The sequence below is a fragment of the Hydra vulgaris genome, chromosome 06 (assembly GCF_038396675.1).
Source record: "Hydra vulgaris chromosome 06, alternate assembly HydraT2T_AEP".
Classification (NCBI taxonomy): domain Eukaryota; kingdom Metazoa; phylum Cnidaria; class Hydrozoa; order Anthoathecata; family Hydridae; genus Hydra; species Hydra vulgaris.
The window spans coordinates 38,032,461-38,048,607 of record NC_088925.1 but is presented as its reverse complement, the minus strand read 5'-3'; the positions used below and the strand labels follow the sequence as shown (position 1 = coordinate 38,048,607).

At 27.2% G+C, this 16,147-nt stretch overlaps 1 protein-coding gene across 1 annotated transcript in view; it reads left to right on the top strand.

The window, feature by feature from the left end:
* Positions 1–16,147, top strand: part of LOC136081370 (uncharacterized) — a 99,540-nt gene that overhangs the window by 37,884 nt on the left and 45,509 nt on the right. Inside the window, exons 10-15 of the mRNA XM_065798680.1 lie at positions 410–764; positions 2,712–2,867; positions 15,378–15,487; positions 15,685–15,689; positions 15,737–15,832; positions 15,903–16,115. Coding sequence (XP_065654752.1) covers positions 410–764; positions 2,712–2,867; positions 15,378–15,487; positions 15,685–15,689; positions 15,737–15,832; positions 15,903–16,115 — 935 coding nt within the window. The remainder of the gene's footprint in view (positions 1–409; positions 765–2,711; positions 2,868–15,377; positions 15,488–15,684; positions 15,690–15,736; positions 15,833–15,902; positions 16,116–16,147) is intronic.

The window sequence follows — 16,147 nt, the reverse complement described above, 5'->3', positions numbered from 1 at the left end:
TTGACATAATTTTATGTCTGAATTATTTTCTGCTGACATAAAATATGTCAGACATATTTTCTATCGAAATATTTTCTGACATAATTTTATATCTGAATTATTTGCTGTATTTTAGGTCAGCAGAAAATAATTAAAATTATGCCAAAATATATCAATGGAAAATATGTGGGACATATTTTATGTCGGCCGAAAATATGTCTGAAAATATGTCGACAGATCTGCCAGACATATTATGTTGTAACAACTCTGGTTATTGCAATTATTGTCAAACGGCGATATATATATATATATATATGTATATATATATATATATATATATATATATATATATATATATCATTTAATATAATATTATATATATATTTTATAATACATAATTCATAACTTTTTTAATATTAACGACTAATAGATCACTTTTCATTGTTGGAAGGCTGAGACATTTTTTATTAGAGGCTCTTTCACAACAATTGGCAGAGCTGGCAATATCTTACTACACTATCCATAGAGAAAGACAAAAGAATTGGCAAGCCTTTGTCGAAGTCGACAAAACATCATTCTTCTCAAGTAATCCTTTGGTTTTACACTGGGATGCTAAGCTTTTAAGTGACATAGCAAGTGAAAAGCTCAAGGTGAGTCGAATTTCAATCATTGTTACTGGCGGTGGAGTCGAAAAACTGTTAGGTGTTCTAATAATTATTCGTAGAACCGGTGATGAAACAAATGCTCGTATAAAGGCTTTGGATAATTTGCATCTGAGAACAAAGGTGAGAGAACTCTTTTATGATACCACTTCATCACAGGACTAAATATAGGGGCATGCACAGTTTTTGAGCCACATCATATATAGAAATCATATGTTTGAAATTATACTTTGTCACAATAGTATTTAGAACCAGTGGAGGACCGGAGAGAGGTTTTTCAAGCTATTCCAAACCAACTTATCAAAAATCAACAAAGCTGTGTTTATGGAAGCCTATGAAAATCCCTTGGACACAGAATGGCTTGTTGGATTCCGGAAATAGATGCTGAAATACTAAGTTGAAGCTATAAATCACCAGCGACCCAGAGATGACTATCTAGAATTTTTTGATATATGTCTTAGTTTCCTCAGAAAATATGCGGGTTCAACTAATTCATCAAAGACGGATGACTACTAATCTAAAACTCCCGGAGCCAATGCCTGGGAGTTTTAGAACAAGTTAATGCCCAGTTCTTCTTTGGTTGTTGGATGAGCACCAGAAAGAATTTCCTAGTACATCCAAAACTGATCTAATGATGATAAAGCTATCTCCTCCAATGTAATACAAACGCTAATAGAAAAAAAATGAACATGGTCTACATTGTAAAATAATATCTCCAAACTAAAAAGTAAAAGGAGTATGTCTAACTTACGCTTTTATAACAATTACAATTTTAGCCCATTTATTTTTTTCTTAACCACATATGCTACGTGAAAGGATAATTGAAATCAATTTAAAACTGCACTTTACAACTTAACAATAGTTAGAAACTCAAAAAAAAAAGTATTTTTTCAAAAGTGTTTTTTTTTTTTTTTTTTAAATTTTGAAAAAAGTGTAGCAAATATGTTGATTTGACGTATAATTTTCGAAAAATAGGCATGCAAAAATAATTAATTAACAAACTTTCAATCAAAAACTAAAGCTCTGTTACATAATTAAGTATTGTCTCCTTTTAATATTACTAAAACTGAGAAAAAGTGAGATAATAATTTTACGAAATGGTATTAAATAATCTGAGTAATAGGTATTTTTGTGTTTTTCAATAGAGAGGGGTTCAAGGTTCAAAAAACAATGTTGAAATTAAAAATAAAATTATGATAAATAAAGATGTTGATCATTTTAAACGTAATTGAGTAATTCTTATTTAGGATCAGATCATTTGTTAGAAGAATCTAAAATCTTTGAAAAAAGCAGTTCATTTGCTTGATACAAATCATAGAAATGAAAATGTTGTTTCTAACATTACAGTTGTCGAAAATAGTTCCAATGATAAATCAAATCATAATATTGTTCTTGAAGATTATGAAGATGTTTATTTCTAGAAGTGCCGATAATGATTCTGAAGAGTGCGATTATGTTAATGACGTCGATGACAGTGATTATTGCGATCAATTTATTGAAGAAATACGATGAACATGGAAATCAATGGAATTGTAAATTCACCTCGTGTCTGTCACATTTGTAAATTTGAATCTGTTTCAACTCCTTTTAGAAAAATACCAAATAGATAATTGATGATTTTATTAAACAAACATATTTATACCAATTGATAATCGGTCAGTTTTATTTGACAGAGAGTAAGTGGTTTAATGATGAATATTTAGTTATGTCAATTATACAAAATTCTGATAACTTTAATAAAACAATGGTACAAGATTTATTTAAAGTTTTTGGTTTTGGATTTAAAAGTAGCATCTATATTCGCAAAATTTAGTGATGTAAATAACATCTATTTATATCGCTAAATTTTGTTATATTGCTTTAGTTCCTGTGTTTTGGAACTAAAACCTGAGTTTTAGTTCAAAAACACAGGTTTTACCAAAGATCAATTTCTAATATTTGGTAAGTGAATTAAAAACAATAAAAAACTCTTTCAAGCTTTCAAAAGAACAAGCCTTTGCAGTTTATCTCTTTGGTTACAGACTGGTCTTGATCAAAATTCAATTACTTTTTATTTTGGTTTCATGTTAGTTGAAAGTTCAGAAATACTGCCATCAGATAAGAGCCTTGCTTAATGCTGACTTTGTTGGCAAAAATATAGCAGCAAAATCACGATCACGAAAAGATTGGCTGTTGAATAACACAGGTATGATCAAAGATTTGACTGACTTAAAAGACGAACAGCTGGCAATTATATTTGCTGGCACTTATTTATTCTGTGAAAAAATTTTAAATTATTCTTTAGAACGAAACCTGTTCAGTGAGCAAAACTAAAAAATAATACGTTAATCACTTTGTAATATGCACTGCAAATGGGTTTGTTATTGATGTTAATGGACCTTTTGCTGTAACTATTAGTTACGCAACTCTGTTAAGTGATGTTTAAAAAAAAAAAAAAATTTCAAGAGAACTAGTTCAGTCTAAAGATTTATTAGTTTTAGATTGAGGGTTCAGAGATATCATTGATGAACTGAAAACTATCTATAAAGTATTTACAAAGATATGAAATTGTTTTAAAAGTCAGTTGACTAGTTTACAAGCTAACCATACTAAGTTTGATAAAAAATACAAATGGTTTGTTGAGGCTGTTAATCGTAAATTTAAATATTCCTTCGATTCTTTTGAAAAAATAAGGAATAAAATGCTTTCTCATATAATAATGATGCTTGTATAGCTCCTTCTTTGATTAACTGTTTTCATTTAAAATATATATCCGATAAAAAAGACGGTAAAGGTATTGCAATTCTAATAAAAAGTAAAATTAATTTAAAAAATAAATCGGAATTAATACTTTAAATACAAAAAGAAAAAGTAAAAAGGTAATTTGAACCAATTGACGCATTAAATACAAATGATTTCCCAAAGTATTCTATAGAGGATATGCGAAAATTTATAACATGTGAAAGTTATAAGATAAAGCAAAGTTACAGTTCGTTGAAATTTTTTCAAAAAACACAAAAAAACACAAATCTGCACCTTACATCTCCAAATTTTCTAAAATTTGGCACAAATGTTTAGAGACATAACTTATAGGGGAAAAAGAAAAAGCAGCCGAATAATTTTTCGTTTTTTTTTTATTTGGCCTGTATGGTGCCCATATAGATCCCGCGGCCAGATCTCGTACGGTGTCCCACACGACACCCGCATCACAATGCTGATTGGGTATATAAGTCAAGGATACAGCCCGAGTCTAATATAAAACCTGCTTTGATTTGACTGCACTTTTTTGTTTGGCTAATAACCGGGATATATTTAAACAAAGTAACTGTTTCTTTTTTCTCATGCTAAAATTTTTTTTCCGTTTTTTTTTTTTCATAATATTTGGAATTTCAAATTATATATCTATTGAAGTTGGTGATCAGTGTTACAATGGATAAAACCGACCTTGATTTCTGACTCTTTAATTAAAGGTAAAACGTTTATAAAACGTTTTTAAACTTTCCAAATATTCTGCTTATTATAGTCATTATAATTTATGTTTTAACAAAAATTTACGGAACTTACACACAGTCCAGTATTTTAAACTAATCGAAATATTAGAATTAAATAGTTTTGGCTTAATCCACCAATACAAAAATACCAAACTGCATTTCGAGCATCTAACGGAAGAAGAATTACTTGAGATTATGTAACATCAGAATAATGACGGTTCTACTTCGAATATGCTTTTTATTCTATTATATGTAATAGGAGATAAAATACTAACGTTTAAGTTAAAAAAAAATTAAACAAATAAATGTTTTTAGTTTTCATTGAGATTTTTGTAACCATTGAAAATCGATTCTTGATTTTTTTTTAAGCACTTTAAAATGTTGTTATCCAAAGCAAAGTTTAATTCCTAACAAGTTACAAAACATGCCTAATGCACGACTAGTAAATTTCATTTATTTCGCTTTCTAAAAAGGTTTATTTTTTTATTTTTAATTATGCTGTTTATTTCCAAGTTATCAACAAAGCAAAAACTATATAGAGCTTTTTTTCATACAAAAAAAAATAAATGGTGTTACCTGGCGTTTTAAAACGCTACGTTTCAAATATATTATGGAAATGTTACATAATACTTTAGTTTAGTGTATTTAAGAAAAAGCTGTATATTGTCAAAAGACTTAAAATTTCAAGTCCTTTTGACAATATACAATTTTCTCTTAAATACGCGAAACTAAAGAATTTTAAAACATTTTCATTATAATTTTTTATTTATTATTTTATAAGTTAACTCTCTGTGAAACATTTTCATTATCAATTTCTATTAACTTTATAATCAAACTTCTATACATAAGAACATTCGTTAACCGTTTTTTTACTAAGTTTGCCATTATCAGATATTCTTGCACTAGTTGGTTGTTCAGGCACAATAAAGCATAAGTTTTACCATTATTGTTTTAAATAAATTGGCTCCACCAAGTGATCTTTTCATTACGATACAATCTTTAATTGTCAAAATTAGATCATTTGTCAATTCAAAATAATCAAAGATTCAAAAGATACCTTTTTGAAAGTTAATGAACAATGATGCTGTTATTTTAAAACAGATATTGGCTAAAGGTGTAGGTGTGTCTATATATATATTTTTTTAACATTATTATTTAAATTTTTTTTTTTTAATTAAATAATATTTTTTTGAGTAAATAGTAACAAGTACTTGAAAAAAAAAATTATTTATGAGTTATTTAAAAGCAATTTATTGGTAATTTATAGCAAGTCATTTATAAATAATTAAAATGCAACAACAAGGAAATTTCCGACCACAAAAAATATGGTAACTTTGGAAATGACAAAAACAACAAAAAAAAAAGATAATTTTGAAAATAAAAAGATCGCGCTTCCCAGGTATTTATTGTCTGTTTTTTTTTTGTTTTTGCCAAAGTTATGAACGCTTCCTATATATGAGTGATGTGAAAAAACAGTATCTTAACCTGATACTTAACTAGGTTTTGTAACTAAATTTTATATTACACATTGTTTTAGTTCTTTTTATTAAAAAGTAATTTCATTTAGTTCCCTTAGATTTAGAGTTTATTTGATTAGAATTGGTAAATATAAAAAATAAGACAATTTTTGCTTATCTTCTATATAAAATTCAAAATTTCATAAAAACGGATTACACAAAATTAATTTCGAAATCAGTAAATGACATTTACATAACAAACAAATCAGAGAAAAAAAAAAAGCAAAACAAGTCATTCAAATAAAAGCAAATAAGCAAATGCGCTTATTTGCTTTTATTTGAATGACTTGTTTTGCTTTTTTTCCACACAAACTTCTCCAGAGTTATCTAAATCAAAACAGTTTACAAGACCTTCGTAATTCCATATTGAGACGAAGTCTCCTGCTTTAAAGTATGTAGGAGAGTTGTCGTTAACGAAAACAACTTCTTTATCGGTTGGTAGAAATCCAGGATATTCACAGATTTTTGACGCATCTACGTATTTAATTCCTTTGTTTGTTGAGAAGATTACCGATTTCTTGTCATCCGTAATTGCAAGATTGAATAATCTTTGATTATTAAATATTCAAAATTGCTACCTTTAAACGAATTATGGCATTTTAATCTCCCATTCAAATCTTTATTCCAACTAAAGCACCCTTTTGGTAAATTTGAACTTGTGCTCGCAAATCACCTTTCGCTTGAAAACAAGCATTACTTTTTAATAAATTCCATTGCAAATTATTTACTGCCCTTAATTCTAAACCTGAAATTTAATTTTAATTAAAAATATATTATAATTAAAATTAAATTTCAGGTTTAGAATTAAGCAGTTAAAATATAAATTACACTAACATAAAAAATCCAGAAAAACAAGTTGAAAAAGTCACTATTTATATTTTAGAACAGACAAATTGTTTTACACTGTATTAATTATTAAAAAAATATTTATACCAAACTAAAATTTCCAATCCACACCAACAAACTTACTTAAATGCTTTTGTTTACTTTTAGGTTATAAAAAATATATTTTTTATTAATATTATTACTTTCTTAAGTATCTCAAAATCTAATACTTGAGGCGGATATATGCTGATACTCCAGCAACTAAAGAATAATATATTCAAGAAAAATGTTTTATTGAAATGTTTAACTTAACTTTTTTTTCTTAACACAGTTTCTTTAATGAATAAAGTATGAAAAGCTAAATACAATTTTGAGAGAAAGTAAAAATTATACATTATTTATTCAATTAAATAAAGTTCTATTTTTACAAAATGAAACCACACCCTGTAAAAATCATATGTCAAATAACCGAAAACATCAGTTGCTGCCCATTTGAGGGGACCAACTATTTACTCTTGGGTACCTAAAACATACAAAATTTAAATATCCAATCCGGAAATTTCACTTTGAGTTAGGTGAATAAAGTTACTACTTTTTTAAATATTTGACGAATGTATATGTGCCTCTATCAACAAATACATCAGTTTTTAGAATATAATGAATAAAATAAAAATTGTAGCTAATAAAAAATTAGATAGTTTGCTTTTTATAAACATTTCACAAACATTTATTGTAATTGTAATGAAAACAATAACAGTAACAATAATTATTGTCATTGTATTAACTTAATTTAGAAACAATAACAATACTTGTGATTTACAACTATTGTAATTCTGTAATACAATAACAATAAATATTGTATTGCAATTCATCTTTATAAAACAATAACAATATCTGAAAAAAAAATGTGTTGTAATATTCCACTACAATAATAATAAATATTGTATTGTAATTCGTCTTTGTAATACAATACAATATATTGTTATTGTAATAAAAGACATTAACATTTTTATTTAAGAAGAAATATTATTTAACTGTTTGTGTTACTAAAGTTAATTTTCATATATATTTTAAGTTCCTTTGCAGCATTAAAATCAAGGGGAAAAAATAAAAGAGCTGAATAAAATAATTTATGAATGTTATTTTTCATAATAGTAAGGCTATCACCAGACAGGCAATATTTGGCGGCCATTTAGAATATACAAAATACAAAATCTAAATATGCAAAAAAATAAAATTTGCAATAATTGCAAATCCGTAAATAAAAAATAGCAAAAATAATAGTAATTTCGTCAGAGATAAACATAAATGCGTTAAAATACGTTAACTTTTCTACTTTAATGTAAAGTAATCCACGACAATAGTTGTAGTAATTGTTTTCATCAAAACAATACAATAGTTATTGCAATTTTATTTCATTAAAACAATACAATACAAAAGTTCTTAAATTTTATTGTATCGTTAGAAAAAAAAAAAAAAAAATACTTATTGTAATTGTTTTTCATCAGAGCAATACAATACCAAAATAAAATTTTTTTTTATTGTTTCTGTAATATTTCAATAGTCCTACCCTAGTTAAGTTAAATTACGAAATATAAATAAACCTAAAAAATGAGCATTTAAAAAATGACAACGAAATACCAGCAAATGTGCTAAATTATCATTTTTTTGCATTTTTTCCGGGAATCACCACTGTCTACAGAATAACCCATAATGTGATATGTGTATGAAATAAACTGTTGAAACTTTGTAACTAAAAAAGTGAAAATGTCTGCAAAAGTCAAGACACATGATAAATTTCAAAAATGTGTACGCTTCCTTTGCATAAAGAAAAGTGACCAAAAACTGGCCAATTACTTAAACTGCAAATTTCCGCGTGTCACATTCCATCAGCGTTTATGGACAAAGTCTTGGAGTTTTCAGTAAACTGGTAACAGAGGTTATACATGCCAATTTCATGGTGAACAAGGAAAGATACATAAGACAACCAAACCACTCTGAAAATGATCATAATTTGCTCAAGTATGTTCTCAACTACAATTGAAAGCACTTGTAAAGATGAACAAAAAGTCCATCTTCATAATTACCACAAAGCCATGAAGAAGTCATTAAGATACCCAAAGATGAATATTTTAAAGAAAGAAGTATTATGTAGAAAAGCTTTTGAAAAATTTGCACATTATTTCGCCTCCGAGTAAAATTGTTTATGTACATTGTGTTTTTTTTGTAGTTTATTTCGTTAGAATTATTAAAATCCTTTTAGAAAACTAAGTTTTAGCAACTATGTATTTTTTCAAGATTTAATGAAGTTTTGCTCATAGGTTAGCTTGTGAGTGGCAAATATACATTCGTCAAATATATAAAAAAGCAGTAATTTTATTCATTACATTCAATGTGAATTTTCCGGCTTGGATGTCAGTAGAAGGTCTAATTTTTTTTATTTTAAATACTCAAGGATATTCACTTATCCCCTCAATAGGTCAACAACAGACTTTCTTTGTCATGCTACATGTGATTTTTACAGGGTGTGAAACTTTAAAAGCAAATTAGGGTTTGAAAAATTAAAAATATTTAAAGATTTTCAGAACTAATTAAATGTCAAATTTAAGCAATGTTATAAAACTTAATGAAAACCACAATACCTTTTCAATCTTCTAAAATACAGTTTTGTGTTTGCGATAACTCTCTTTATAACACAATCTTTGTTACCATAACTTGGAATTGGATTTGCACAAGTTCTAATTTTTTGTTGAGTACCACTGCCACATGTAACTGGACATTTAGAACATGGGCTCCACTCTGATAAACCACCATTAACTAAATACAAATTAAATTAAATTAACTAAATACAAATTTAAAAGCAATATACTTTTTTCAATCAAGTAATATTCTGTAATTTACAAGATGAAATTTTAAAAGTAAGAAATTTTTCCAAAAACAAAATTCAATTTTAGTTCTACAGAATGAATAAAATGTCAAATTTTATTAATATTAAAAGTTTTTCTTTCATACAACTAAACTCAAATTATTCCATAAAGGGAGAAAAAAGAGTATATACCCAGAATAAAAGATTCTATGTGTTTGTATATACATCCATTTTTGTGTGGTTTAAAGGGATTTCCATTATGCAATTTTAAACTTAATAAATGAATTGAAATAGCTATGTTGTATTTTAGAAGTTCCAAAAGAAAAGGAATGCAAAAAAAATACAAGGTTAAAGGTTTGAAGTAATTTTATTTTAAAATTATGTATGCATCATTAAAAAATGATTTTTTGATTAGGAATTGCTTAACTTCTCACCACAGTGGAGACATCAATTAAAGAGCATCATGGATATGAAAAAACTTCATGTTTTGTTCTTTATTTGTCTATATTGTTTCTTAAATGCTTATATTTATAATAAAATAATTTTATTTGTTTTGGCCCATTTTTTTCAACTTAACGGTTTATTAAGCACAACAAATAATAATGCTTTTAATGACAGTCATGTGTCTAAATCAGTTCTTACTGAAACGACTCTTTGTTTATCCATTCCAATTTGGAAAGTACCCAACTACCCAGATGGATTTAGTAATGTAAGTTATTTTCATGTAGCAAAATTTTTTTTCAATCTTTTTTTATTCATTAATCTAGCTATACTTATTTCGTAGTACTTTTACATTGTAATTTAAAAATATTTAGTGCTTGGTAACAAAATATATATTAACCAATAAAATGTAACCAGTAATACCCAGTAAAATGTTGCACATGCAACAAATGATATGGTACAGATAAATTTGTAAATGATCTTTTGGTGTCATTGGGGGAAAACACAAGTTATCTAAGCAGTGTCTGTTTATCTGGTACCAAATCAAAAAAATTTCCAAGATCTTTTTGATGGTGCTGTTGATAACTGATTACACATTTAAATTTCTTTATTAGACAAAAAAAATTAATACTTGAACTCTTTTGAATTTTTAGCTTGTGTTTGGTGCTTGTGCAGATACTGGAAGTTTCATCAAAGGATGTGCGATCAGTAATATAGATAAAGTTAAACATTGTGTCAAAAGATAAGAAGATTTAAAACATGAAAGAGTGAGCTTATGTTATAAGAATGTGCATAGTGATTGTATATTTTTCTGTATAACTGTTTTAATTATTTACTGTTTAAGTTCATTTGTTTTAAAAGTTAATATATGAATATTTTTTTTTCTTTTTTTTCTAATAAAAAATATTCATTATACAACTATACAGATGGTCTATAGAATATCCTAAAATGCAGATAAATATGCTATATTCCATCGATTCTCTAGACCATCTGTAGAGAAATTATTAAAAAATACTTTCTTTACAATTTTGAAAAATATGGTTTATAGAAACTTTTGAAAAAAAATCAACAAAAGTTTCAATAGAAACTTTTATGTACTTTCTATTGCTGTTCTAGAAAATGTTCTATAGACTTTTTGTAGTTAAATTTCTATAGACAATATGTTTCAAAAGCCTATAGAAAATACTATTGATTTTTTTTATAGAAAGTTCTATAGACCTTTTATAGAAATTTGATACAATTATCTAAAGACTTTTTGTAGTTGAGTTTCTATAGGCAATATGTTTCAAAAGCCTATAGAAAATACAATTGATTTTTTTTTATAGAAAATCTATGCAAACTTTGTCCTGGGTATATGTATAAACTTACAATAATATATATTATATTTATAAAACGTATATATATAAAATGTAAAAAAAGAATATACAGTATACACAGTAAAAAAAACTTTTACACAGTGATATTATAAAGCCGTTCCGGCTCTTTGATATCAATGAGTAAAACAGTTGCTTCTATTTTCACAACAATATTTTTACAACATAGAGTTCATTAAACAAACGAAGTTGAGTTGAGTAACATAATAGTTTTCATTGTAAAACATTTTTGTTTTGCACATCCCGAATTGACTGTAGTAATAAAATAGAAATGTTTGAGTTTACACCATGCCTAAAAAATAGCCATAGTGAACGTGTTAAAACAATCTGTCCAAAATCCAACTCTAGCCAGAAAAAGTATTGAAAAAAATACAATATCTCATCTCGTAATGATATTGCTAAAGAGGCCCTTGCATTAAGGTAAATTGTGATCTCGGTGATTCTAAATATCAAGTGCTTTAAAGTTCTTCCCAGGAAAAAAAAGTTATAAAATCCAAATGTTATCCAGAAAATTTGGATATTTCGGAAACATCTGCTAAGTGTTCTGATTAGTCAATGGTGAACCACTTTTAATCAAGAATTATGAACATACCTGAAATCTGGAATAGTGGGGGCCTTATCTCAAAAGTTATACAACAAAAGCTTTGATGACGCAGCTCTTGTAACTGGAGATAAAAATAATAATCTTTGTTTCAAACCGCAATTTTTCTGTTAAAACAGGAATTAGAGGTCAGCACTGTATGCCTCTACACCTGCAGAACTAATAAAATAAACCTAAGTGTCAACAAGAGCTGAAGAATTAGATATTAGGTAGCATATAGAGAGTCTTAAAGATTTTGAACTTGAAATCTCTTTCTCTAATTAGAAAACAAATATAGAATAAAAATTAAAATGACCATGTTGGACGGCAAGGCAGAGAATGTTGTAACAGATACAAACTCAACACCATCTGCCAATGTTGGTTCTTCAAAGCCTAGTGAAATAAACAAGCTAAATATAGAAATAAAGTATGCAATGAGCAGGCTCTAGCTTTTTTAGACTATTCTCACTGCATTGTTGGATAAGATGTTTTGAATTCATTCTACAATTGGGCTGTAACAAGGATACTAAAAGACACTATTACCTGTCTCCAGAAAATAAACTTTTAGAAAAAGTTCGGAAAAAAGGAATCTATAAAAAGTTGAAAGTAAAAGTTAAGTTTAGTGGTTGATTATGAATTAAATTGAATCTCAGCAGAGATTTGTAAATAGTAATACAGAAAGTACTGCATGAAGAGCTTTTAATGCTGCAGAATCTTTCTCTGGAGTAACAGGAGTAAGCTTGGACATCATTGTAAGGCTCACAAACATATTGAATGCAGTTTGAAATAAACCTCTTTACGAGGTTCTGGAGAATAGACTTCTCATAGCTGAACTACTAGGAACCCACGCCAAGACTCATGGTTCACGAAATATGGCCATAAGAAATTTAAGGCTTTGTTACATATGCAAAATATCTAAAACTAATTTAATGCGGAACTAACTCTATTGTATACTTAAATGGAGCGATCATGTAATCTCTTCCATTACTTTTATAAACCCCAAGACAAATGCTGGTTCTAACTTTTATCTTAATTACAGTACCTACTAAGAAGAGACAAATATATTTTTTTTAATTAAATATTATTTTTTTTAATTTTAACTTTTACTTGTAAAAATTCACCTACCAGTATATAAAATCACTGGGATCACACTTTAATGCATAAAAAATAGTGTAAACTAACATAACACGAATTTTTATTCACTCTGAAAATCTTCTTAAAATGATTGCTAAAATCAAAAAATTAAAAATAATTGCACCAAAAAAATTCAAGTTAGGGAGGGAGATAGGGGGGTCTATAACTTATAAACTGTGAAATTACACATTTTTTATGTTTATTACTGATTTAAGAGTTTGATAAAAATGTTTATTGCTATACAAAGTTGGAGTTTCGGCTGGTTTTAGGCCAATTCGCTTCCACTGCACCACTTAAATTAAAGAATCGCTTTGATAAAGATTCTTTTAAGTAGTTATAGTTTGATTGCTAACTATGTATTGGTTCAGAAGAATATATTTATATAAATTTTTTTTTTGATGTTTTAATAACAAAAATTTCAGTGAATTTTTGCCTATTGAAACTTGTTTCTTTAAATTTTCTAAATTTTCAGTTATGAGTTTTATACCGTTAAAAACTAAAATAACTTTGATATTTAATGCTTTATGAATTCCAGCTGTTTATACATTCATGAAAAAACGTACTAACGTAATTTAGAGGTTGCGCATCTCACCTTCGTGGAACAAAAAATTGTATTTTACGCAATTGTTATGCAACATCATATTTTTTTCTTTTAAAGCATCAAATTAAAAGATTTTAAAATAATTAAAGTTTTTTGTTTTTTTTTCTACTAAATAATGCTTCATAACAAGAAATTTAATTAAATAATCTTATAACCATAAACAAAAGAAAAAACAGTCCTAGTCGGACTTATGTTTATCAATCTCTTTTTTAGAAATTAGATAAATCTTTTTAATCAACTACAACTTCAGTTAGTTAATAAAAAGTTTTAAAACTTTTTAATCAAGAAAATGGATTTAAATGAGTTATAATGAACAATAGAAAAAAAACTTCAATAGTTTATAACAAAATATAACTAAAAGAAACTAAAAGTTACCTTAACACTTTTTGCCAAACCAATCAAGACAAACACCACTGAGAAAACTCAGTGTTGTTTGTCTTGATTGGTTTGGCAAAAATTTTTTATGGGTATGTTGATTGTTCCATTGTGTTTAACAGAATAAACAATTTTTGAATTATTTAAAAAGAACTTATCAAAATACGCTTGGTTAGTTGTTTAAATACCCGCTCTGCTTCATTGTATTAACCTTGCTACATATCAACCCTGTATATAGTACAAACGGTACTACATAGTGCTAACCCTACTCCATAGTACCAACCCTACTTACCAACCCTACATACCAACAACCCTACTACTACTATATTGTACGAGCCCTGCCACAAAGTACCAAACTTGCAACATAATCTTGACAAAACCTAAAAGTTTGAAGATGATTTTAGATTCTGAAAAAATCATCATTCAAGTTGCCTTTATTACTTGAAAGCAAAAAGAACTTGCTAAATTTAATTTTATTTATAAATATTTTTATAAAGTCTTCTGTAAGTCCACATTTGTTTATTGTGAGCATATATCTCATGCAGTCCTTTTTGACTTGAAAAAATATATGCAAAACAAATATCAAAGACTATTAAATGTGTATATATGTTTTTATGCATATATAGCTTTTTTTATTAATATTGGAATAGATTTAGAAAATCAAGGCGAAATGGAAAATAGGGCATGATGACTTTTTCTATAACAATTTAAGAGAAAAAATGAAAAATAGACGACAAAATACTATTGATACATGACTGACACTTTTGCCCAAGTTAAGCACTTTAAAAACGTTTGTCGTCTCACCTCATAAAAGTTAATGAAACATTATTTAAAATAAAAAAGTTTTTGAATAAAAATACTGCTTCATTTAATGTTTTTTTTTTCTTTAATTCATATTCAGTTTGACAATAACAACCACGGATGGGATAGCACCAATAAAAATAAACTCTTCATCGTCATCAGTACGACATAATGTCTTTTTTTACGCGTAACATCCTTTTCACGTAGCGAATTTTGATTTTCTAAACATCTCTAAGAAATCTAAATGCACTGAATATAGACCAGTTGCGAATGTTTACAATTTAAGCGCATGCGCAATAGTTGGTGGGCAAAAATATAAAATTAACAAGAATTCTAATTCGAACAACTTAATAAAGTTTCATCTAGACCATGTTTTCTTACTTCTATTCTCTTGCTAATTGAAGAAGCTATTAGAAAATAACGTTTTGCTTCCCGAACCTCATGGTATCGAAAAGAAATTTTGGAAAAACAATGTTAGTTTGTTTCCTCAAGCCAGTTATGGTGATATATACACATATTTAGTAGAATCACAAAGTTTATATAGCAGAGAAAGTATGAAATCGAATAAATCCCTTAAGGCTTTAACTATTTTGTCTGTAGACACGTGCAAGATGTTTTTTATGCTGATTTAAATAAGGAGTCTGAGTTTTGTGCTTTAAAAACAAAGTTAAAAAAACAATTATAGTGAAATCTAAAATATAACTAAGATATGACTACAATAAATTTTAAACCAAATTAATGTTGATATTTTAGGTCTCACCAAGTCAAAGACAAGGGAAAAAAACTGCAATGTATGATGTTTGGATTTATGTTCATAAATCCAAAGGATATATTTTAAATGGAAACTGCAGTTGTTTTGCTGGGTATGTTTACTTAAGCAATTAAGGTTGATTTTTTAGTAACATAAAATGGGTATGTTAACTTTAACAATTAAAGTTAACATACCCATAAAGTTTGGTTTTTTAACAACATAAAATTTTATTATGATTGTTTAGGATTGTATTATGATTATATGATATTAGAATTATATTAATTAAGATAATTTATTATGATTAATTAGAAATAGTAATTAATATAATGAAAACCTAAGTTTTTAATAACTTATGTTTTAGATGTTTTAGTTGGATCAGCTTCCAGTCATATTGCAGCTCTACTTTTTAAAGTTGAAGCCTGCATAAGACTTGAAATCAATAAAACTGCTTGTACAAGTTTATAATGTGAATGGAATCGATCTAAAAAGCATGTTAGTCGTACAGCATTAGCAAACATAAATTTTAGGTGCCGGAAAAAAAAAACAATTGCCCCTACGTAATCAAGTATCCAAGAATGTTGATGAAAATCGTTATTCTTATAAACAGTATGCTGGTATTTCAAAATCCAAGTCTGATGAACTGAAAGAAATAGGACTTGATGCTGCTGTTCTAACAAGTATTGATGAACATGATATTTGTATTCTAGTGAAACTGATACAGCAGAAGAAACCGATGAAAGGTGTATCCCAGAACCTTTTACGTATCTATGCG